Here is a 23,962-nt window from a genome sequence, read left to right as displayed (position 1 = left end):
AACAATTGTTTCAATAGTTGGAGCAAGCTTTAGCCAACTTTCTTTTCACTGCAAGAGAAGGAACATCTTGTGGCCTTTCAGGTAAAGCGAGAAAAACATCTGAGGGGGAGATTCTACTTTGATGTCAAGTTGCCAGCTCTGACATTCTTTCTTTCTTTAAGCTGATTCTTGGGGTTATGCAGCTTGAGACCTATCTGATCTGCTCCCTGAGATTTATCTTATAACTCCCGACTACAGCATATCAACCTCGCTGAGTTTTCTGATATCTCATTGCAGCACCTTGATGTTGCTGAACTCCACCACCTTCCCTGCAGTTGTCTGCAAAATTGTTTGCTGCATCCCTTGCCAGGTCAACAAGAATAGGGGAGTGGAAATATGACTACAAATGTAGAAGAGATTGCCAACAAAACCTTGTTATCGTTCATTTCAAGGATGACAGTGATTAAAGCGGAGACTCAACTCTGGAGAATTCCAATTTCATGAGGGCATTTAGGTTGCAATACTTCTTGAATTTGGGAGCAAGCACAAGCAGATCTGAAACACAAATCCAAAGAAGTGCTGATTCTCAGCAATTATAAAGTTGATAATCTCTCATATTATTAAAACAGCAGAATATCAACAGGCCAACATGTGGCGTAGAGCTAAAGAGAGACTTGGCTGGGCATCTTTAGCTACAGGCAAGCTTGAGGAGATTTTCATTAGCTTGCGCTTCAGTGTTAAGGTGCCACTTAACAAGAATAATAACATACACACACACATGCAGCCCAGATCGAAATACAATTACCAGTATTGCCTTGCTCTTAATGCTAAGCAAGTGTGTATTTATTTATTTTTTTTTAGCCCAAGTTGAGTTTATTTTGCCGTTTATCAAGTACTTTCTGCTACAATGATTAATTAATGATTTCAACATTGAAGGTTAGCGATTTGGCAATTTTCTGTCCAAATTATACAAATTGGCTATGACTGTTTGAGCACCAATTTACTGTGGACCACAGACCACAAATTGATCATTTCAGCTGGCACCTTTATTTCCCCAAGAGAAGCATCATGGGAAGATATCCTCCTTTAGCTGCCCTGTAGGGGATTACACAAGTAAACTGCAGCTTTACAGGGACAGAAAAGATCACCCCAGCAACCCCCTTCCTCCCTCTTGCCACCATCCTTTCCGATACCTCTCATTCCTTCGTGCTTCATCACTGTATTGCACAATGCATGCTACTGCCGCAGGTCCCATGTAGGGTTTGTATGTGACCTTTGCCTCACTGTCTTAATGTGCAAGGAGAGGACAGAGAAAGTGCCTGCAGCCTTAACAAAACCAACAAGGAATGATGTCCTACATGGAAAAAAAACACAATTGTGTCTATGTAGATTTAATCATGCTGGTTGTCAGGTGTGAAGAAGCCTAAACTAAAGCCACTAGAATCAAGCCTGGCTCGATCACTGAGTACATATACAAGTCAAAAACACAAATCCCTCCTTCCTGTTAATAACACTTTTCTTTTTTTTTTACTTTTGAGGGGAAAGTATATCAAATCACATTTTTTTATAATAGAGAAGGTAGGCAAGAAGGACAAGTCCTGTACCCTTAATAGTCACATAAGAAAAGGTGAGAAAAGACTGTTGGCCTACGTCACGGAGGCTTTGTCAAACCTGTAGACAATGAAGCAAATGAGGTGAACTGCTGACCGCAACTGAGGATATACGTTGACAGAAGAGAGAATCAGTCTCCTTTCACAAGGAGAATCAGAGTCTCCTTGTGAAAGGAGGATATTTTAACCTACCAAAAAACTCAACAAATCAACCAAAAGAAAAAAACAAAAGTGAAACAAAAAGCAAAACACAACATTACCAAACAGAACAAGGAATGTGATCTTCTGTCTGAAAAAGCTGTGATTTAAGCCACCACCACCTCTTCCTTCCTCCTAATGAAGACTTTGTCACTGCTTTGAAATAGCATGTGAGCTCCTGGTGACAGTATTTCAGTGAACACCTAATGTCTATCTGTGTGACACCAGGAGATTCTGACAAAACAACAGTGTTGGACACCCTAGTAATAAAAATGAAGTGGACTTAGAGACCTCAAGCACACAGTATTCATTGACAATAACTCATTAAGGAAAGACAGTTGTTACTGGGGTAACAACAGTGCATAAAGCAATATATAAGTCTGGAGGCATCCCTTATTTCTTTATATTTTGCTTTCAAATAGCTTTTAAGTAGTCTTGAGCAATACTTCTCCAGGCTTTCTAAAGCTTTTTAAAAGTTTTTCTTTGGAAATTGGCTACTTTTTCACTCATTTCCTGATGTCTCGTTCACCACTCCTGGCTTACAGCTTGGTGTTATCCATGCAAAGCAGGTGGCTGACAATTCTTCCATTCTGTAATCGGTATCCGTAGCGAGTCTTGCCAGGGATCTCACTGATGCCATTCAGACCTATGCAGAACAGCAGCATCTGAACCCCTGTAGTGTAGTTTGCCACATCCTCACTGAGTCTGCCCAATGTGATGTTTGTGTAAAGTTGGTCAGAAGGTTCCTTTGTGAGTGCGCATGCGCCATTAGCGTGCTGCCTGCTGTAACCCCTAATTTCCCTCGGGATGAATAAAGTATTCTGATTCTGATTCTGAGTTCCATATGAGAATGTTTAATATTGTGATTTTTAGGGACACTTGAGCCTTTTTAGGATGCTTAAGCTGAAGTAATTGCAAGCATTTTAGTATGTTTAATGAATTTTACGTTTATGACAGTCATCCAGTTGTTGGAAGACATAATTACAAACTAATCAGTTTTAAATAACCTCAAACAATTACTCACTGTACCTTTAAGTAAAAGTGAAAAACGGCACGCTGTGAAATATACTCAAAGAATGATAATTAAACGTAAATCTTTTATGGTTCTTTTTAACTCCACTTGTCACATGTAATATAATAAAATAATATTATATACAAGGGAATAAAAGCTGTATTTCAACTTAAATTCTAATGAATTCACCCAGTTTTAAGATCTGTTATGTGGAACGTAAGGAGAAAAAAAACTGAATTAAAAATTTTAGACTTTTTAGTTCCTGTTAAAATTTAATCTTAGATTTAGAGTTTAATTTGTTCCCTCAGTGTTTCCTGTCCTATCGTCATTGTCAGTTCCTCCAGGCTAAGTTCTTTTATATGTCTGTGCATCCCCATTAAGTTACAGTTCTCACTCCTTTATTTTGATAGTTACTTGTCTCTAGTGTTATGTTTAGTTTCACTTCCCCTCGTGGCTCACTTCTCTTAATTACCCTCATCCTTTTAGTCTTTGTCTCAGTGTCCGTTTTCTTTTTCCTTTCTAACTCTTCCCAGTTGGTGTAGTGCTCTGTTTATTTTCTCAGTGGATTTTTGGACATTTCATTGCTGGAATAAAGATCTGTCTTTTGTTCATCTGCAAATTTGTCTGATTTTTCACATCTGCTTTTGTCATGTTTTATGACAGGTTTGTGTGTTTGCTGATATTTGTTGAGCTGTTAGAAATGTTGCATTTCAAATTATCTGCCAATTTAAGTGTTACTCCCTTTATGTTCTCTCATATTCAGTAGTGCTTACCATGCTGAAGTACGGCAACCACAGTGTATTTACAACTGCATCAAAATCTGCTGTTCTCGGTCACTTTGGCCCACGTTAATTTTTGGGTATAATGCAATAAATGATGCATAGATTATATATATATTTTGCCCATTTCCCCTTTTCATGTGCAATAAGCATCTGTGATGGAGATGCCGTAGGGACTGTCTTTATTATGTGCAGGGTGTGCAGGGATATGAAATAATAATTCATCTCAGCTTCAACTTTGTTAAAACTAAAGTAACAAGCCTGTTTAAAAAATGTAAGGAGTACGAAATACAGATACACTATATTGCCAAAAGTATTCACTCACCTATCCTAATGATTTAATTCAGGTGTTCCAATCACTGCCATGGCCACAGGTGTATAAAATCAAGCACAAAGGCATTCAGCCTGCTTCTGCAAACATTTGTGAAAGAATGGGTTGCTGTCCAGATCTCACTGAATTCTAACATCATATTATAATCTATGGATTAAGAATGACAAATCACTCAAGTTCACATACATGTGAAGGCAGACGAGGAAATACTTTTGGCAACACAGTGTATTTGTGTAAAAGTGGGAAAAAATGTAGGGAGCAAAAGTAAAAAGTTGACAGAAAATGACATACCGAAATAATTACAAAAACCTGAAAATTCTACTTAAGTACAGTAACAAAGTGCATTTTGTTACTTCCCACCTCAGCTAACCAGCCAGTAAAAGAAAAAAATAAAATAAGGGGGAAAAGACATGTAATGCACAAAGTTACAAAAGGCCACCACCATCTCTTGCCCTAATGCAAACTATTTTAAAAAACCCACACACACATCATCCTTCGTAATGTAACATCTTCACAATCAATGTGCCTAGACATCCGAACCAAAGGATACCTTTTGCATGTCTCCCCATGTGAACACGTTGATTATTTGGAAAGTCGGTGCCAGACAATTTTCTATTTAGTTTGCAAAATGTGTCAACGTGCCCTGCTCTGCACTTTCACTGTGCACTGTTTCTTTGGCTGGCGGCTTTTTTGTGTTTCAAATTTTGTGTTTCATAAGTCCTTTTTACAAAATCTCCATATTAATCTAATTTACTGTCTGAACATTGTAATTTTCCTTGTGGCCATAAGTAGATGATTAAAAATATAAATAAAGTTAGTGGCTGCTTGTTAATTCTTCCTTTAAAGATTCACAAACTATATTTTCACACAACTGTTCTCTGGAGAAGCTGGCTATCTGGGAGGGGTCTGGGCTGGTGGGCTTCTCTTCGGCCTCATGTCTCTACCTTCTCTAGAGTGAAGGGGACCATCTCCTGTGTCTGGGGCCCCATTGCCCATCTGGGGGTATTGGTGCCTACACTTGGGAGTATAAAGTCTGTATGTGGAGAGTGAGTGTGTGCATGACGTGTGTCTCCGTGTCTGGTGTATGTGTGTATGAGGGTGGAAATGCTTGTTTGTCTGTGTGGGCCTGTTTGTCTATGTCTATGTGTTAGGTCAAGTCTTAGACTCCATCTCTCTGTTAGAACATCTCAGGCTTCCCCATGTACGGGGCCTATTTCTCCCCACCACACTGGCTGGTTCCCCCACGTGCCTGGTGCATTGGTAGTTCTCAGTGTCCAGGGCTGGGTACTTGGGTGTGGCTGGGGCATGGTTGTGGCTCCCCACACCTTCTATTAGACACTAACATGGAGAAACCTTATGAACACGAGTGCTCACACACACACACGTACTTACAGACACACACTATCTTATTCGGCTGCTGCCTCTAAAAATATTGTGTATTATTAGTACTGTGTGCTGTTCAGTAACATTGTCACTGTTCATGCATATGTTGGTTGCTGCTGTGGTTTTCTCAGCAGGTGTTGAATCAGATTCCCAGTCCCCCACCCCCACTCTATCTCTCCTGCTGTTAACTTTCTCCCAACTCTTCACTTTCTTTCTTCTTTTTCTTTCACGTCCCCCAGTCTTGTCCAGTGTGGGTTTAATAACTAAAAATAACAAATCCTAATGAAGTCCTAATAAAATATGACTATCAAGTGGACCATTATATCAAATGCTGTAATGCGCCACTTGTGAAAGTAAATCTTTTTGGCCTTCAGACAACAATTTTGCTACCGGACAGAGAGAAAAAAAAAAAAAAGATTAATAAACTACATCAAAAATGCAATTCTTCTACAAAGTATTTGACATTGCTATTCAAACAAAACAAATACTCTGCCAAGCTGTAATATGCGCTGGGGATTGGAGGTTATGGGCTGTGCTATGACTATGAGTTAAACATCCATTAAAATAGACGGATTTCCTGCAATTTTCCAGGGACCAGAAAAGCAGTTCGTTAAGTAGACAGCTCGGAGAGTAGAGTGTCGGCTCGTGACTGACTGCAGTGGATCCTCGCTCTCCGTGTGCCGTGCATCACTCTGTTTGATGTAGAGAACAAGCTTCATTCAGCAGTTTGCTAAATAATTAAAGGTGCATTTCATTTCTCAGCCTACCCCTTTTTCATTAAGTCAGACTGAAAGAGAAGCTGAAATCTGTGACAATTTACTAGTTTATATTAAAAATGTAAAGCCTGCAAACTAAATTACTTTTGAAATATAATTACTTTTGTATAATCACATTGCTGCACATATTTTAAACTGTTTGTTACTGCAAATTTTAATTACGTCCTAATTATATTTATTTAAAATTTGCATTTTAATCTGTCTGTAGAATGTAGGTAAAAGTGACTTTGCATTGTTGCAGAAATATTGTTATTTTGTGCACAAATAATTCAAATAACAGTCGAAATGCGGAGGAGTATTTCATGTGTATTCCGTAAAATGCTTTGGATGAAAGAAGCTGGTTGTACTTTGTCCCATGGTCTAGACACAAACATTTGTCCCCTTCAAAATGCACTTTTGAATCAGTTCAATCAGCAGCTCAGCCATCTATCAAACCAGCAGTAAACTGATGTAGCCACAACACCGGCTCATTTCAAGAGGTCTGGAGAAAATCAAGTTAGAGACCACTGAATAGGTGGGCTTTGTGGGGCATGAGGCTCTATTTGGATTGGCTGCAAGTTTTGGAAAAGTTTCTGGGAAACACTTGCAAAGGATTCTTCTTTGGTTTGGTATTGGACTGGACAGGGCAAGTTCTCAATTATTACAATGCAATCTGCAGTACTGTACACAGTCTGCCAATGCCAATGTGACTCAAAAAGCAGGTGAAAACTTTAAATCAAGGCTGGATTTCTTCAGCTTGTAGTTTGCTTGTTACAGCACATGCAGAGCAGCCCGTGTCACCTTCACACAGAAAATCAAAAGCTTTGTTTTCCAAGCATAGTTGACAGTGGTAATTATGTTTTATAACCAGATTTTTAATGATAAGAATTTACAATCAGGCCATCATAACAAAAATGATGGGATACAATATTAATGAGGAGCTGAAAATAAATTAAATTAATAATTCTTTAAATCACATTGGGGAAACAGGGGAAAAAAAGCTGTGCTAAGATCTCAGTCATGAGAAATGAATCATTGCAGATCAAGTGCATAAGAAGGCTTTATGCAATATTAATGACCAGCTCAACACCTGAAAATATTAAAACACCTGTAATATAAGCTCAGCTATAGAGTGAAGAGCTAGTTTCTCTCCATACTCAACCTATCAAAATCTTTTCAACTTCTTATGCTTCTTATGGAGTTGTGTCTAAATTTGATGGACATATCAAATATTGACTTTTAACAACTACTGTTTATTTATAGTTCTTACAACTAAAAAGTACAAAACAAGAAAGACCTGATGAAAAACCTGATTTGTCACATCTAGCACATATGGGTTGCATAATGCACTTGGGTAATCATGTTTAGACAAAGTGTAAAAAGCGACAACCATGAGAGCAATGAGAATGATGTCGCTTTCATCAAAGCGATTGCTGAATTATTCAATCAACTTAATGAAAGTTCATTAAAAATGCAGGTCTTTGACATAGTGCCGCCTTTTGACAGACGTAGCTCAGCCAAATTAACCGTGGAGAGGTCCTTCATTATTCAGGATCTCTAGGGTTGCTATTTGAAAAAAAAAAATTAAAAAAAGAATTACCAAGTTTAAGTGAGGAACATATTAAGTCATGTCATGGTCTAATCTTAAAAATACTAAAGAAAATCAAATCTGCTCTAGGGCATTTTGTCATGACATTTGAAAACAAGCTCAAACAAGACACGGATAATGCCTTTATACTTTTTTGTCTGTAAGATGCGTTTTGAAATATAATTCAACCTTGTTTTAAAATTGACTTATTATGGACTTAATTTTACAGTCCAAATGAACATTTCCTACTCAAGAGTAAATTTGATTTACTAAGAAACAACCAATGACCCATATCCTAGACATGGAAACATAAAGTTTTAAATATCTTTATTTATTCCATCAATTTGGAATCACAACTTAGACTGAACTAAAGCCATAACATAAAGCAGACCTTCCAATGCACTATTATGTCTTTGGGAAATTAGCAATGGGCGGACAAATTGCAGATAGATTCAATGGGGGTGGAACTGATGCTAGAAGCATTACAAATACAGGCTTATCTTGCTGGACTTTTAGCATCGTTTTAGCAACCTGTCACAAAGACATAAAACATCTTTTTTTGGTTGAATCTATGAACAGTTGAGTTATTAAAAAGTAGAAAAAAATCCAGCAAAGACCTGTCCCAGGGCCTAAGAGACGCATCGGGTCATTCCGATGATCTATCTACTGTTTGCCAAAGCCTCATCAAGAATGGCCTTAATGGGAGGATTGTCACGGCTTGTGTGTTTGTGGTGTGGACCCAAAAGCAGACACAGGAGAGGGAATAAGGTATAGCAAAAGTCAACCCTTTTATTGAGATTGATATCCAAAACAGAAAACAAGGCAAGTTGGGGGGAAAAACGAAACCAAAACCTAAACTCAAATAACCTAAACGCAACATGAAAACTATGATATGGAACGTGACGTGAATCTGAACAGGCACATGCAAAAACTATAACCAGAAACATTGACATCAACATGGACATGGACCTGAACAGAAGCATGAAAATGATCCTGAGACAATCCAGTAATAAACAGAGAGAGACAGAGGACTTAAATACAGAGAAGGGAAGTAGAAACACCTGGAGGAAACACAGCTGACACAAATGAACCTGAACACCACAGGGGAAGCAAAACAAAACATACTGAACATGGAACATGAGACTCTTCAAAATAAAGCAGGAAAGATAATGGGATGTAGACCAATGTTCCCTCTAAGCTGCACGTGTGCACAAATGCGCACTGCTGGCACGGTCTCTGCGCACAGAAAATCTGCGTTGCGCACAAAAAAAAGAAATCTAACCTGAATTGAAATTAAAATTAATACTTTAACAATTCTGTTTTGCAGTGTTAGTCAGTAAGTGACTGGCTGATCCCGTAGAACGATTCCACCTTATCCCATAGTCCAGCCAATGATGCGATTCACATTTGTATATACGCAGCTAATCAACGTCGTTGACAGGCTATGACAGCGTCCTTAGCATTTCAGCTAGCAAATTTTCAAAATTGGAGTTCATGTTATTTTTACTTCCAATAGTGTTAACATACTACACAGGTCATGAACAAGATTTTTTTTTCAATTTTCATTGAAAGTGGGCTAAAGCAGTTAAAAGTAGTCTAACATAAATGTAAATGCTGTAATTTGATTATTTTAATAAACCATGTAACTTTGATAGATTCGATGCTGGCGTGACCACAGTGCACACGTCTACTGTTGCTCAAAGTGGTCCAAGGGACCGCTCAGGGAGTTTGTGTGTTCACTCAGACACATGAAAAATTAGAGGGAACATCGATGTAGACATGACAACACAGAACACAAAGACATAGACACATGACATATTGGAAAAACATGGAACACAAGGAGAACCTACATAGACAAAGAGGCATAGAAGAAATGTAAACCAGATTTAAAACTCAACCAAGACAAACTAATAACAATACTAGAACTTAACATATCTCAAGTAATACAAAATAACTCAATTACACCCTTAACTTAAGAATAACACCTGAATTTAACATTAATTTTAATATAGGAAAACGACCATACAAGATAAACTCAAAAACACTGAGTCACCGACCCAGCCCCTGACAAGGGTAGATGTCAAGAAGTAATTCTTAGGGAAGGAAAACAGGGAGAACATGGATAGGTATTACAAATGTTTATTTAAAAAATGACTTAAAAAAACAAACAAGAAAGGTCTTATTTAGTGATTAATGCAAATACATTTTCATCAGTATGCCTGGAGGAGGTCAGGAGAGTGCTACAAATTTGAGTGCCTACAGATATCTGCAAAACACAGTGGATGATATGTCTGGTTGGGGCTGATTTTCACTCTGTGGTGTTGGGGATTTTGTCAAAAATTGATGAACACAGAAGTACTGTCAGATTCCATCTTTAAAGTGTTTAATTACTAATGTCACCATGATGATCCCAAACATAATGCCAATTTACTCAAAGTACCTGGATAGAGAAAAAACAAACAAACATAAACTGTCACGCTAACTGGCCATGCAATTTGACAATGACCCCCAAGGACGTGAACAAATCTACAATTGGTTGGCTGAAAAAAAGAGGAAGAATCAGGCAGTTCCAATGGACCAGCCAAAGCCCGACCCAACTGAAATGTTTCGTATAAACAAATGCCTACAAACCTTGATGAACAACATCATAAAGAAGAAGGGACCAACATTTGTACACAACAATGACCGAGATTGATAAAGCTGTCCATAAAATGTTTTAGTTTTGCAAACTACTGCATCATTGGGCATACTTAAGTTTTCACAGGACAGCACAGAGTCCTACAGAAACTTTTTCACATGACTCTATAGATGTTTTCAACCTGTGTTACTCTGTCTAATGACCATACAAGTAACCAACATTCAACATGCATTTCCTGGGAAAAGAGAGATTTATGGAGTTAATTTGCAGCTGCTGCTGAACCTCAAGGAACCCTGCTGCACCATACTGCCGATCCAATTAAAAAGTTGTAATTATGATGACCAACATATGGGTTCAAAAGAATGCATAAGCCCATGTGGTGTAAGTGTTGATGTGTGAGCACATAGAGTCTCTGGGAGTCTTGTGGAGTTCCAAACCTTGAGGCAATGCAGGTAATATCTCAGTTTTTTGCACTGAAGGTAATATCTTAGTTGTAGTCTGATATCAGTATCTCAATGCTTTCTTCATCAACTGAGCAGACATAAACACATGGCTTGTGAAATTATTTATACTAAAAAATAAGCAGTTTACGACTGCACATTGTCTAAATAATTATATAACAACAAAATGAACTTGACTCTCTTTCTCATCTCATCTTGTAGATTGTTCACTGTCAGAAAACTGAATGCTAAGCTCTGAACCTGTGACCTGGTTACATCACAGTCTATCCAACTGAAATGTAAAGAATGACACTTGAACAGTCTTTCAATATGTTAAATATGTGTCTGAAAGAAAATGCACTTCTTGGACTATAGTGTGACACCTCAACAAAATAATCCCACACATGTTGTTATGCCTTGAATGTCATAATAAGTTTCATGTAAGGTGAATTTGGTGTAGCAAATCCACAGACATCAGACAGGTTTAAAGCATGCATGCATAAAAGGGTTATATTTTCACTTTCTGTCTTAAAATACATGCAACCCAATGCACTGCATGACTTTTTATTTTACTTTACTGTTTTTCAGAGTAAAATCAAGCATCCTGTTACCCTTTAAATGTAGGTGTTATTAACATATTTTCCCCTTTCTAATCTGTTTTTTATTAGATTACTGGGTCAACAGCCTATTTATGACCTTTTTACATTACAATAACATTTAGTCACATGGACCAAAACAATAGTGTCTACTCTTCCTAATGAAAATCTCAGTATATGAATCAACCCACGTTGATTAACCTTAGAGCTGTCCATTTGTGTGCCAATGACATTTCACATGTTTCTTTGAGATTTACTCTTCATCTGGTTCAAGAAGTGCCCATATTCTGGCACCTTCTGCACTCTTTTCTGCAGAACCCATATGCTCTAGTACAGTCTATCCTGTCTGAATGATAATTAAGCATCTTTACACATCTGAGAAGAGGTTGTTGGAAGCTAACCTCTTCTGTGACAAGGTCCAAGGCTGTATGCTTATTTTTCCAATCTGCAGTCCACCTACAGTGGATGGCCAAAATAACAGGAAAAAGCTTGCAATAAAATGCAATCCCAAGCAATGCTATAAGCTATGGCCACAAAAATCTCATCACATTTTTCTGACACAGTCTCAATAAAATCTAAAACCTGCTTGTTATTGTAATGCTGCTGTATGTGCTAAATGTTAAGCCTGTTTTCCACCTTGTGGTCGAATCCTCTTCCATATATCTTACAAATGTTCTTAGACATATTTACATAAGCACGGGAGACTGGTTTTATTCTAGTGTTTCATCTGGACTTGAATTCATGCCGATATGCGGTGGCTGGCATTCTGAAAAAGCCCCTCAGTGAATGATTATTGTCCATAGTGAGGCGAATTTTAATTTAGTTTGATTTGCAAAACAGCACCAGAGAGATTTCCACTGTTCAATTAGATACTTCACACCTCTCAAAGAAAAGGAAGGATTCAGGAAACAAGGGACCTAAATTGTAAAGGGAAGATTTCAGATTTATTTTGTGATTTATGCAGCGTAGCGGGATACCAGCAGGTTTATGTGGTTTACATATTAATGAAAGATTTTCCAGATTGTAAGGCTTATGAGCACCGGGTGTATCTCCTCACAACTTCTAGACATTTTTAGTGTTACCAGATTATGTCAGAGTTTCAATATTTGTAGAAGTTTGTCTTTTGTTTTGTTTTAATATAGATATATTTAAATAAGGAGAGATTACTTGGAAGAACTGAACATGATTTATTGAGGTAGAGAAAATAATGTATTTGTCGATTACACTCCGATGAACCAGAAGAGAGTCCCGGCAGTGACTAGATTTAGGACAGGACCCCCCAGAATCTAGAAACAGGTGGTGGTGAAGATGAAGGCTGAGGCTTGAATAGAGCTCTGTCTGAGGTGTCTAAAGGTTGAAATGGGGTGAAGGTGGATTGCATGAAAGACGTTTGAAAGTGGGAATGACAGAGAGCACAGATTTAACCATGTGAAGCAGAGGCTGATTGGCTCAAAGAAGGCATGTATGAAGAGGACTGGAGTAGAGTAATGAAGTCAGTATTGAGATTAAGGGGAAAGTGGTATTCATGTAAAGAACAGAAAAGCACTCAAACTCCCAGGAAGGCCGGCAGATGAGATCTTCCTTACTACTCTTACACATGAGCTTCATATAAACCAGCCATGTGAATTGGTCTTGAAAATAGGCGGGGAAATATAAAGCTAATGAACATTTGTCATGCAAAAAATAAATAAATAAATAAATAATAATGCTGTCATAAAATTAGATGTCAATGAAACCAAAGACAGCAGACTTGATGTTTAGGCTATCTAAAAAGTAACTTCACCTGAGGTGTCATGTATTTCAGAGAAATCGGTGTAAATAGCAATTGAGAGATCACACACAAAATATGCGTGGCATCTCTTTTATGTGAGATTTATAGCCGACACTCCTTCAAGTATAACATGACATGAAACACCACTTTCAGTTTAAATAAATCCAAAAATGCTTTTCTGTTATCAATATTCAGACACCAAACAAGCCATACCTGTCAACGCACAAAACAAGTGACAAGTCTTCACAACAAGCAACAATTGTGCAGAAGACTGGAGATCATAAAGGTGCTCTGTTCCCTTGGAGGAATTTATAGCTCAATAGGGCAGGGAGCTTGCAGCAAGGCAATTTCCTGGCTCCACCAAAATGGTTCGAGACACGGGTGTTAAAGCACCTGTGGGGGGAAATTCGGCCCATCACCAAAATCTCATTAGCTACAGCACTGCATGTTGGCATTACAATGAAATGGCAGATACTTCCATTTTAATTATTCAGTGTTTGCAATAAAGTTCTTTAGTATGTCCAGCGAGGAAGATCATAGAGCTTAAATGAGCTGAGCAAGTATTGAAAGAAAGTGTATTGCAATAGCATGGTTGCTTTTTATTTTGTGTAAAACGCTCAGTACAGCAAGGTTGAGCAATAAAGTAATACCTAATGATTGATGTGGGGGCTGTGGTGTATTTTGTTATTATTTTGCTGATACACAATAGATTTTATAGATATGACCAATTTTCTTTTTCATCAATTCACTTCAAAAGTAGCTGAAAACGTATCTAGTATATCATATATTATTAATTTACTGTCATTGTCTTTTGACATTTTGCGGGTTGAGAGGTCACATAAATTGCAGTGTTTTTGTTTATAGGTTGACCACCTCACCTTTTTGGTCCAAACTCAGCTTAAACTTCACTTATCTGAACAACAACTTAGTTGTGATTCTCCTTGTGCTCCAACATAGCCTTTAAGGAACTTTGCAACTCCTGAGTTTTGTTGGTAAAATCTCTAAACTCAGTTTCAGTGTTGGGGTCCTGAATTTTTGAGTCTTCCTCTTTCTCATTGATGACCTTTAACCACCCAACATCTATGAAAAGAATAAAAAGGAATAAAGAATAAAAGAGATGCTTACACCATTGCCAAACCCCAGTCAGTCTTTTTTTTTTTTTAAATAAAAAAAAAAATTATTCATATAAATTGCTGCTATAATAATTAAGAGGATTAATTTGATTTAATTAAATTGCAATTTTTTTTGTTTTGTTTTGTTTGAGGTTTTTTTGTTTTTTATTCAGGAATAATAATAATAATAATAATAATAATAATAATATATATTATATATATTATTATTATTATTTAATGACAACAGTGCACTGAAAGCAACTAAAAACATTTAGAATATGTATAAATAAGTGGACTTTCTTTGGACACAGGCTGGTACACGAGTTGAGTGTGTTGAGTAGAGGATGCACCCTACTCCTTCATTGTGGTTGTTGGAAATCCAAAATAACAAAGGTCACACAAAATTTCAAATGAAATCCAAAGCATGAGGTAAATCCAGGAACACTAGGCAATAAATAGGAATTAATCGAAGGCAGAAGCATGCAGGAGTAGACACGATAACACAGCAAAAAACAAAGGAATATAGAGCTACTATAGTGGTAATATGGAAAGTACTTGTAAGATTTAAAAATAATACACAAACTCAAGGAAGAGACTTAAATATAATCCAATGACATGGGGGAAAGCAAACACAAAAGAAAACCCAGAAGCATCCAAATATAACAACAACACTACATCATTGCAAAGGCAAAAAAAACCCTCATGCACAAATCAAATATAGGACAGCACAAGAAAATAAAAATACAGGAGCGATCATTACAAGACTTATGAACACTGTCTTTGTTTGTGATTAATAATGCTGAAATCTTTGAGTTTTAGGATTGGGCAAAGATTTTCACGGACACTTTCAGATCTGCTTACTGTAGGTGATTACATACATCTTTTCAAACAGTATGAACAAAAGCCCAAGATGCTTGTGTAGTTGGAGGACTTTTTTTTTTTTACATCTAATTATTGCATCTTCACTCTGAGAGTGTAGTCGGTAGTCATAATACATAAATTATAAATAATAAAACTTGCAACACCTAAAAAGTTTTTAGCCAAGGAGAGTGGAAAAAAGAAAGGAAAAATATTTGTTGAGTAACCTGAGGCCTTTTCTATTTTGAGAACTTTGTTCCTGACCTGAAATCCAACACTTTCAGTCAGCCCATATAAAATAACTTCATCCTAACTTATTATTACTATGAGAAGCACAATTAAGAAGTACTACCTTAGGATTTTGCAGTAACTACAAGAAGCAGTGACTGTGTCACCTTTTTTTGTGTCCTAAGAGGGATAGTGTGCCTCTCTATATCTTTTTTTTTACAAACATCTCTCTGTTAAAAAACCAAAGACATAACATTGTGAAAACTTGTAACACATGTTACATGGATAACAGCATATTTCACATGGTGATATAATTGGAAAAAAGACTTTATATTTACAACATTCATCAAACAGCAAACACAATCGACTTGTTTTCAGCTGTTTCGCCAAAACCACTGAAACACTTTGCTTTCCTTTATTTTTTTCTTACCATTCAAGTGTTGCATAAGAAGAACCCACTCGGGTCACCATGCTCCAGCCTCTGCAGCCTTCAAACAGAGAGGCTGCTGCCCTTGGCTCACACCTCCATCAATAATTACTCGGCTTTAAAGCTTACTTTTGGAAAGCTGTGGTCTGTTGTTAATTTCCTTCTGCATGAGAAGCATGTCAGTGGGTACCCTGTGGTGTAATTCACTGCAATGAGGTGAATTTCAGACTAAGACTAATATGGGGTTGGGCAGGGTGAAGGTTTAGGAGAGGACAGTGATGACACATCAAAAAAGGGCTTTACAGTACAGGCTAAGTCAGCTGTATTTGCTTTCAATTAGTTCCAAAACTTTTATTTGTATCCCTCACCAAGTCTGGATGTTAGGAAGTCTGACTTAAAATAATAGCGCAGTTTAAATAGCCACCGACAGAGAAGGAAAGGAGCCTAGCTTTCAGAGATTGTCGGTTGAGTGAAAGGATCCCTTCTTGACGTCTAAACTTTATTGAGGCTCAATCTTGTAGTGTGGTAAGTGAATCTACTTTAGCACACTCACAACTAACAAAAAGACAGTACTGAGAGTATCTCCACAGCGGATCATTGTTTTTGAGAAGAATACTGCTCCCTTGCCTGTCTTGTCACTAAAATAGGGCAGCATCAGCCTGAGATGCTTTGAACACTCTGACATGATTTCAGGAGGCATCTTAAGGGAACAGAAATATAAGAAATTATCTCTCAAAGGTGTCGGAAAAAAGACAAAAAAGTTGAGGACTGTTGAAAGTTTATTGCTCTGAAGCCAGTGTATAACTATTTTCAGCTGCACAACAGCTGAACGTTGTCAGTGGCTAACTGAGATATACAAACCTGCCCACAAGCATAAACATAACATGATCGTCATTACAGAGAGAAACTAGATCCCATCTCCACAGAGAAATATATTGATGGGGAACTGTGGAAGATAGCAGCTAGCATTTTCCCAGATTCATACGTCCCAGACATACAGTATTTGGAATACTAAAGTTTTGTAGACACATGTTGATTCATCTTTTTTTTCTTCTCCTTCAACAAAATAAGATGCCATAATCTGCACTTCTGAACAGGCTTGATTTTTGCATCGTGCAATCTCTCATTCTGCTCTCTTCATTATCACCATTCACAAAATCTGCATATCTCGGGGAATTAAAAATAATTTCAAAGAAACACAAACTCAGGACCTTCTTGCTGTGAGCCAATGGTGTTAACATCCATGCCCAATATTACAAGAACAAAACATAGCAGCCAATATGTCACTCTCAACAGATTGCATAATAAGGTAATCATATGACTTTCATCGAGAATGTGAGAGTTCAAGCATTATCTGTCTTTTGCACTTTTCGAGGTTCTTTATTTGTCACATGCATAATTATACAAGTATAACACACAGTGAAATGTAACCTGACACGCTCCTCGACATGTGCAAAAATGGGGGGGTAGAGGAAGAACATTATATATATATATATATATATATATATATATATATATATATATATATATATATATATATATATATATATATATATATATATATATATATATACGGAAGAACATCTGTCAAGCATCATCTGTATTTTGCACTTTTCGTTTACTTTCTCCTCTCTCTTGCTGTTTAGTCACTAAAATCTCTGCTTAGGTTTAGGTAACAAAACCCATGGGTTGGGTAAAAATACTCCTTTTCAGTACAATAAACACGCTTTAAATGGCAAGCCTTTCCCATCTACAAACAGACCTCACTGACATTTCCATTGGGAGCATCAACACAGATTCATCGTGTCTATTTCAGACGTTGTGGTCTCCTATTGAACTGTGTCTGACTACTACACTCTGAAAAATTACACCAAAGGGGTACTCAGTGCATTACAATGTTAGGCTGATGGGTCCTGACCACGAAATCATGTGACAACTAAGTCATAAGAGTAGGTTGTAGCAAGTTCTTTCTTTGAAGAATGGAAAGAAAAAGTAACAATCACTCATGCACCCACTGTATCTGTGGCAATAACTAGAATACTATTACTGAATTCAGCCTGTTTCATCATGCCATATGCACCAGATTGACCTTTTTAGTCAAATATAGCAAGCGCACAGCACAGCAAAGCTCTGCAGTCTTGAGCATTTTTTTACCATCAGACTTTTCTGACTCACATTTTTGGCCATCAGACATTTCTGACTCACAAAACTCCAACTGCAATATGACTAATACAAACTTGTTATAAATGTAGAGCAAACAGGTCTTAATGTGTTTTTTGGTACAGTAGATAATTCATTCTCAGTGGAATTTAAACCATGTTTATAATCTGGAATGAGTCTCACTTCATTAAGCAAATAACCATCTGCTTATGAACACAGCGTCTTAGAAAAAAAAAACAAGACAAGACTTTGTGGGGAATGCAAAGCAAACCATACAAAATGTAGCAGTTAGACTGCAATTGTTAAAAAAGGAGGTGTAAAAAGTTGGAGACTGGCAGTCATGGATGACCACACTGATCTCCATATCTTCCAAACACAGCCTTGTTCTCTGGGGTCACCTTGTCTGACTGCTCTGGTGCAAGGGGCTTCATGCATAATCCACCATTTACTCCCATGCTCTAAAAACACAAGGCTTATAGACACACAAAGCTTGAGTTACGCCAGCAAAGCTCATGTTCCTGTGTTGATTCACAACTAAAACACCCAGGTGGCAAGTTGAACACATGAGGGATAGACACAGATAAAGCTGGAATTACTTGTGTTCTTACAATGTGTGATGGATGCATGCAACCACACAACTGAGATACTTAGGTAATATTCATGTGGTCTTTTGTATTATGTTTACGTTATGCTCTAAAGCTTCTGTGATCATAAGTTAACTAATTTGTAGTGATGTGACGTTCTGTATCGAGGCTTCGGAGCGTGTGTCGAGTAATGGAGGGGGCGTTTCCGCGAAGCGCGTATCGAGGCTTGCTTCATTTATGGGAGGAGCTGAAAATGATGACGTCCGAAGCCTCGCTGCCCGGCTGTACCACGTGACTGGTTCATGAAGTGGTTCAAACTTTGCCGCGAGATATGACGGCGATATAAACCCCTCAGACTTCATTCAAAATGTGGGTGTTTGATGGAGAGTTGCGGTTAGAGAGAGTTTGGAGACCGTTTGGAGGTTTATGAGAGTGAGGAAAGTCAGGAGAGAATGGAGCCAGCTAAGAAGAGGAGGATGTCCTCCCCTGTGTGGGAACATTTTGATTTTATTCCTCCCAACAAGGTATGTAAATTTCTACAGAAGATGTATTTTCATGATACTGATGGTGCAATACAATTTATGTTGAGCTGTCTTGACTTTTGTACAAGGTGAAGTGTTTGCTATGTGCCAGGGAGCTGGGATATAACAACAACACCTCATCCATGCTTAGGCACTACAGAGCTTTGCATGAGAATAAGGGGGACACCGATTGTGGAGCAAGACCAGGTGAGCCATCAAATGCAATGATAATATAGCATGCTGTAGTGTTACTAAATGATATAACAATATTATACAACTGTTATAAGTTACGTGTGTGATATTTATATTTGTGCTTTATCTTTATTGTCTTTCCTCAGGAGAACAATCTCAAATAGATGAAGACCTGGTCAGCATGGTGATTGAGGACTCCCAGCCATTTAGCATTGTGGAGGACAAAGGATTCAAAAGATTTGTTAAATCATTAAATCCTAGCTATGTTCTCCCCACTAAAAAGGTCATAAAAGCAGTGAAAATTTAGTTTTTACAGAATAAAATGTGAACAGGCAGGACTGAGGCTCAAAGCCTCAGTGTGTAGCTGTCCATACCTCAACGTTACAAAAGCACAACTACTGTCCACACCCCAACCACACCTCACCTCACAGTAAATGATCATTTCCATTTCAAGCATTTCCAAATAATCATTTCCCATACTGCCACTATAAATATACACAGTATACTGCCATCACTACAATATAGATGTTTTACACAGTCCTTTTGTTGTTGACATTTACAGGCTGTGTGCAAAATGCCACACTCTTCAAATTCATGCCAGCTATTATTTTTACGTCCAGTAGGTGTCCTGCTAGAGCAAATGAAGCTTCATGAAGCTTCGCGTTGGGGTGAACCAATTGGATGAAAAGCTTCAGTGCTTCATGGGGCTTCATCTGCCCATCACTACTAATTTGATATTTTGAGTTACCTGTAATGCATGACAGCACTAGCTATAGCCCAAATGGTGGCATAGACTTTGCTTTGCATTGTTTGTTATTTTATATAGGTATATGTTATATTGATTATATTTCTGCGCTTTCTGAGTTACCTGACCTCCGCTCCAGTCCTTCCTGGTTTGGCTGAAAGAGGAGGCTGAGGGTGGAGCTGGTTTAAATGCAGAAGCCAATAAAGTGGACTGAACCATCTATTGTGATCATGCAGGGGGAATGGGGTTCTTCTTGAATGATGGTTGGCTGTTATCTCTTTAGTTTTCACCTTTGGTGTATATAATGGTTTATTCATTTGCTATATAACTGGAGCTGTTTCTCATTTGAGCAGGTCAGTTTGTTGAGTTATGGTTTTGTTAAGTGACTTTTGAGTAGCGTTATGTTATGTTAACCTCGTTTACGGGCCCACTTGGTTCTTAAAAACTTTATTTTTGATATCTTGAATTTTTGTAATCATCTTGTCCTTTTTGGGGGTATGATAAAACCCATTTTTTGAAGATTACATTTGTGCCTGTGTGTTCCTGGCTGCTTGGATCATGACACAATGACATGATTTGCATGAAGCCTTGGAGAAGAGAAAACTGAACAACCTGATTATACTTTATTTATTTCTTGTTTTATAAAAGGGTTTAGCACGAGCTGACAGAAATCCAACCAGAATTGTTTGTTGATGTAACTTGTTATGCAAGTAAACAAGATTCAGGTGCTTGAAAAATTAGTTAGATCTCAAGATTGAGTCATTTTTTTCATAACTGCGGTATAGCTTCAAAATGGTAAGGGGAAAAAAGAAATGCAACCTTGGGCTTTGTTGGTAAGAGACAATCGAGAGACTTTTGGAAAAACAATAAGTCCCCTCATCCTTCACCGGTCTACAGTGACAATGGGGAAAAATACTTATTTTATGATCAAAACTGTGAAGTTGAGAGTGAATGACAGCTTCATAATGCCTGAGTGTCAGTGGTCTTATTGAACCTGTTCTAGAGATTTCTCCAGGGCAACTCTACCAAATTCATGCACAGCAAATCCTACATTTTTTTTAGTCACAACAGTACCAAAGGGCCTCTTTGGTAAATTTCTCATGCTTAGAAAACCTTCATAAAAAAAAGCCAGTCATGTCTGTATATTAAATACAACCTGATCCTGATACAGGCATCTCTGCAGTGGATGAGGTTAACAGGCTTTAGTAGTGAGGTGACAGATACTTAAGAGAACATTAGCTAACTTAAAAAATGCATAGCACCATATATACAGCACAAAGGCAATGGCTTCCAATATCAGCAGCAATTTAAATCCAATATTCCGGTATATCCAGGAATACTTAAATTGGTTATTATGGACATGATGGCATATATTTATATATTCAGTGTTTTGAGGTACATCAAGTGCTTGTTCCTGTCTTGGCAGTTCTCTGGAGATCATTGTCATGTGTGAGCACTTTATATTAAAAGGACTGTTTGTGCTACTGTTATAAATGTGTGTTTAATCAACTCATGAAATAGATTCTGCACAAAATTCAAAATAAGCAGGCCAATGAACATAAGGAAAACACTGGGAATGATAACAGGCAAATAAGAAGACAGGATGACAAACAGCTATGATCATGGCAGAACTACACCAGCAGGTTCTCATGACTAAACCATCATACCATTCATTCGTTCCTAGGGTTTCAATGTCACCTATACAAGAGTTTTTGAAATGTTTATCTCTGAGTGTATCCACTGTTGGTGATGGAGAAAGTCTGTATTAGCAGGTAGGAGGCCTTGATTGTTGGCTAGGTAAGTGGAGTGCAATTCTTTTCTACTATTAAGGTTCACTTTGTCTCAGTTTTTATTCACGTTTCCAAATATGGCTCGACCAGGATAACAAAACGGCCTGGTTAGAAAGCAGTTTTGTTATCAATATGGGAAAAGATCAATAGTTTTAAATGATACCACATTGACATAGACAGACAATCTTTTGAGTTCATTTTTGATGAGGATCATATCATGGATACGCAAACAATACACAATTCCATGGAGGGTCACACAGACACAAGGAGGGAAACGGTAAAAAGCAGAGGGTGAAAGAAAATCTAAACCATAAACCTAGCACCATGGCCCTGTTTTGATATTCATCTGCTTTTGCCCAAAGTTAGATGTTTGTCTAAAGTAACTCTGGTCTAAATCCAGTGAAATGAATAATTTCTAGGCCATAACAATAATACATGCTGAAATAGTCAGTCGAATCCACTGAAAGCACTAAGCATGTCTTGTAGGAGTTTGTAAACTTAAAACTGGCCCACAAACTCAACTGGCAAAAGTCATTATGCCACAACCGACTGCTATAGTTGTTTATCAATTTCTATTGATGAATTATCCAAAAAAAGAGTCTTCTGATGCTTTGGATGTTCTAGTGATAGAAGGCAGGCAGAGTTCTGTATTTGTCAAATCTGATTGAATTTCATACTCAACCGATGCATTAAGACCATGGAGAATCGAGTTATTTGATATCACTGTGAAATAACTGTCTAATTTTGGAAACCCAGTTTTATCACCATTTTTCTTTTCAGTTTAAAAGGCTGAATAAACATCAAAATGACCAGTTATTTCTAGAGGCACTGACCAAGGAAAGAGTGCTCAAAGCTCGATCTTTTTGGCACGTTTACTCAGAGTGATTCATCCACATGTTTCATCAGTCTGAGAGAATACTTGCACCATTATCTTAATCGCTATTCAACACAGGTGGTCTAGTAGCTCACACTGTGCATCCATAAATACAAAGCCAAACATGTTCTTAAAATTCAAGGGTGTGAACAAATCATGTGATTTTCTTCTCATGCTTCATCCCCTGTGTTATTCCATGTTATACCATTAGTTTTGTTTTTACAGTCCACATCCAACCATAAGTGTTGTGTTTTTATGGTACGGTATAGCTCATATAATATTTAGCATCTATAAATTCTGAAAAACAGGCCGAACAGTGTCACATTTTACAGTTGCCAAAAGTGCATCTCAAGGGTGCAGGCGTGTGAAACAACCTAAAGCTTTATTTTTATCTTTTGTTTTTGATAGTGAGACGGGTTCTTTTATTACAGCACAGCCAGCATTCAAGGACAGAGGATCTGTCTCCATACAGTGTTTTCTTTTTTGTTTTGTTTTCTGAGAGTGGTTTATACGTTTTTACTAAGTATGGCACTGTGATGATATGCTGTCACTCTTGTTTCTTTTGTCCCGATCAAATCAAGTTTCACTCAGCCTTCTTTTTTCTTTTCTTTTGGTTTGTTTGCTGGTTTTTTGCTGTTGTTTCTTCACAGAGTGCTTTAGATTTTCTGTATATGCACTTACTATGTTTAAGAAATTTGAGGTGTCTATGTGTTTGAAGAATGACAAATTGAAAAGAGACTGGGGAACTAATCATAACCGAGCACCAATAGCTGCTTAAAATCTTTGCAATAACAGCTTTTGATAAAAGTCCTTCAGACATTTAGACAAATGCTACAATTCAGTCCTAAGCAAAATTTGTAAAACATCTTTTTTCCAACACCAGTGTTTGATATGTTTACCTCTATTCTTCTCCATAATTTACTGGCTAGTTCTCTATCATTGAATTGGAGATTTAACCTTGTTTGTTACCACTTTAATCTGCAGATTCCACTTCACCATTAAGAGAACTGCTTTATTTATGCTGCCTGTGGGATGCATGAGATTCGAGCCATAACTAAACTCCGGTTTTCCTCTTTGAAGTTGATATTCAGGGTCGACCAACTGTGCACAACAAATTTATGCCTGGTTTGCTTTGAAAGGCACCCTGTTGTTCTTTCTCATTTTAGAAAGGTGTTCAATGCATATTTCCTCCCTTTTTATTCCTTTCATTTACTGAAGAGGGAAAATTAGTTCGCTGATATTAACACATTTAAATGTAAACACAAGTATAACATTCAGGCTCTCTGAAAAATAGTTGTGATTTAATGTTTTGAATGAAACTTAAATAAAATCTTCTGTCCTCATCACATTCTTCTTTGCACCTAATTAATTGTTGAAAGTCTATAAATGCT

The 23,962-nt window shown here is 37.5% G+C and overlaps 1 protein-coding gene across 1 annotated transcript; it reads left to right on the top strand.

Annotated features, from left to right (window-relative positions):
* The first annotated feature begins 18,599 nt into the window (after positions 1-18,599).
* Positions 18,600-19,494, top strand: LOC146701665 (uncharacterized). Its single transcript, XM_085469198.1, has 3 exons — positions 18,600-18,973; positions 19,060-19,177; positions 19,309-19,494. Exons 1-3 carry the CDS (start codon positions 18,902-18,904, stop codon positions 19,467-19,469), a joined length of 351 nt encoding a protein of 116 aa, XP_085325324.1. The 5' UTR covers positions 18,600-18,901; the 3' UTR covers positions 19,470-19,494.
* Positions 19,495-23,962: the final 4,468 nt, after the last annotated feature.

The sequence above is a fragment of the Copadichromis virginalis genome, linkage group LG9, assembly GCF_057382275.1.
Source record: "Copadichromis virginalis isolate Kocher_CV1m ecotype Utaka linkage group LG9, C_Virginalis_male_GT1.1, whole genome shotgun sequence".
In the NCBI taxonomy this organism is placed as follows: domain Eukaryota; kingdom Metazoa; phylum Chordata; class Actinopteri; order Cichliformes; family Cichlidae; genus Copadichromis; species Copadichromis virginalis.
This window is presented reverse-complemented; position numbering and strand designations above follow the sequence as displayed.

Bases quoted from the DNA above. Each gene is read 5' to 3' on its own strand.
- LOC146701665 (XM_085469198.1), top strand. From the start codon at position 18,902: ATGGAGCCAGCTAAGAAGAGGAGGATGTCCTCCCCTGTGTGGGAACAT. The intron at 18,974-19,059 runs GTATGTAAATTT...CTTTTGTACAAG, and splicing joins ATTTTATTCCTCCCAACAAG to GTGAAGTGTTTGCTATGTGC. The intron at 19,178-19,308 runs GTGAGCCATCAA...GTCTTTCCTCAG, and splicing joins CGATTGTGGAGCAAGACCAG to GAGAACAATCTCAAATAGAT.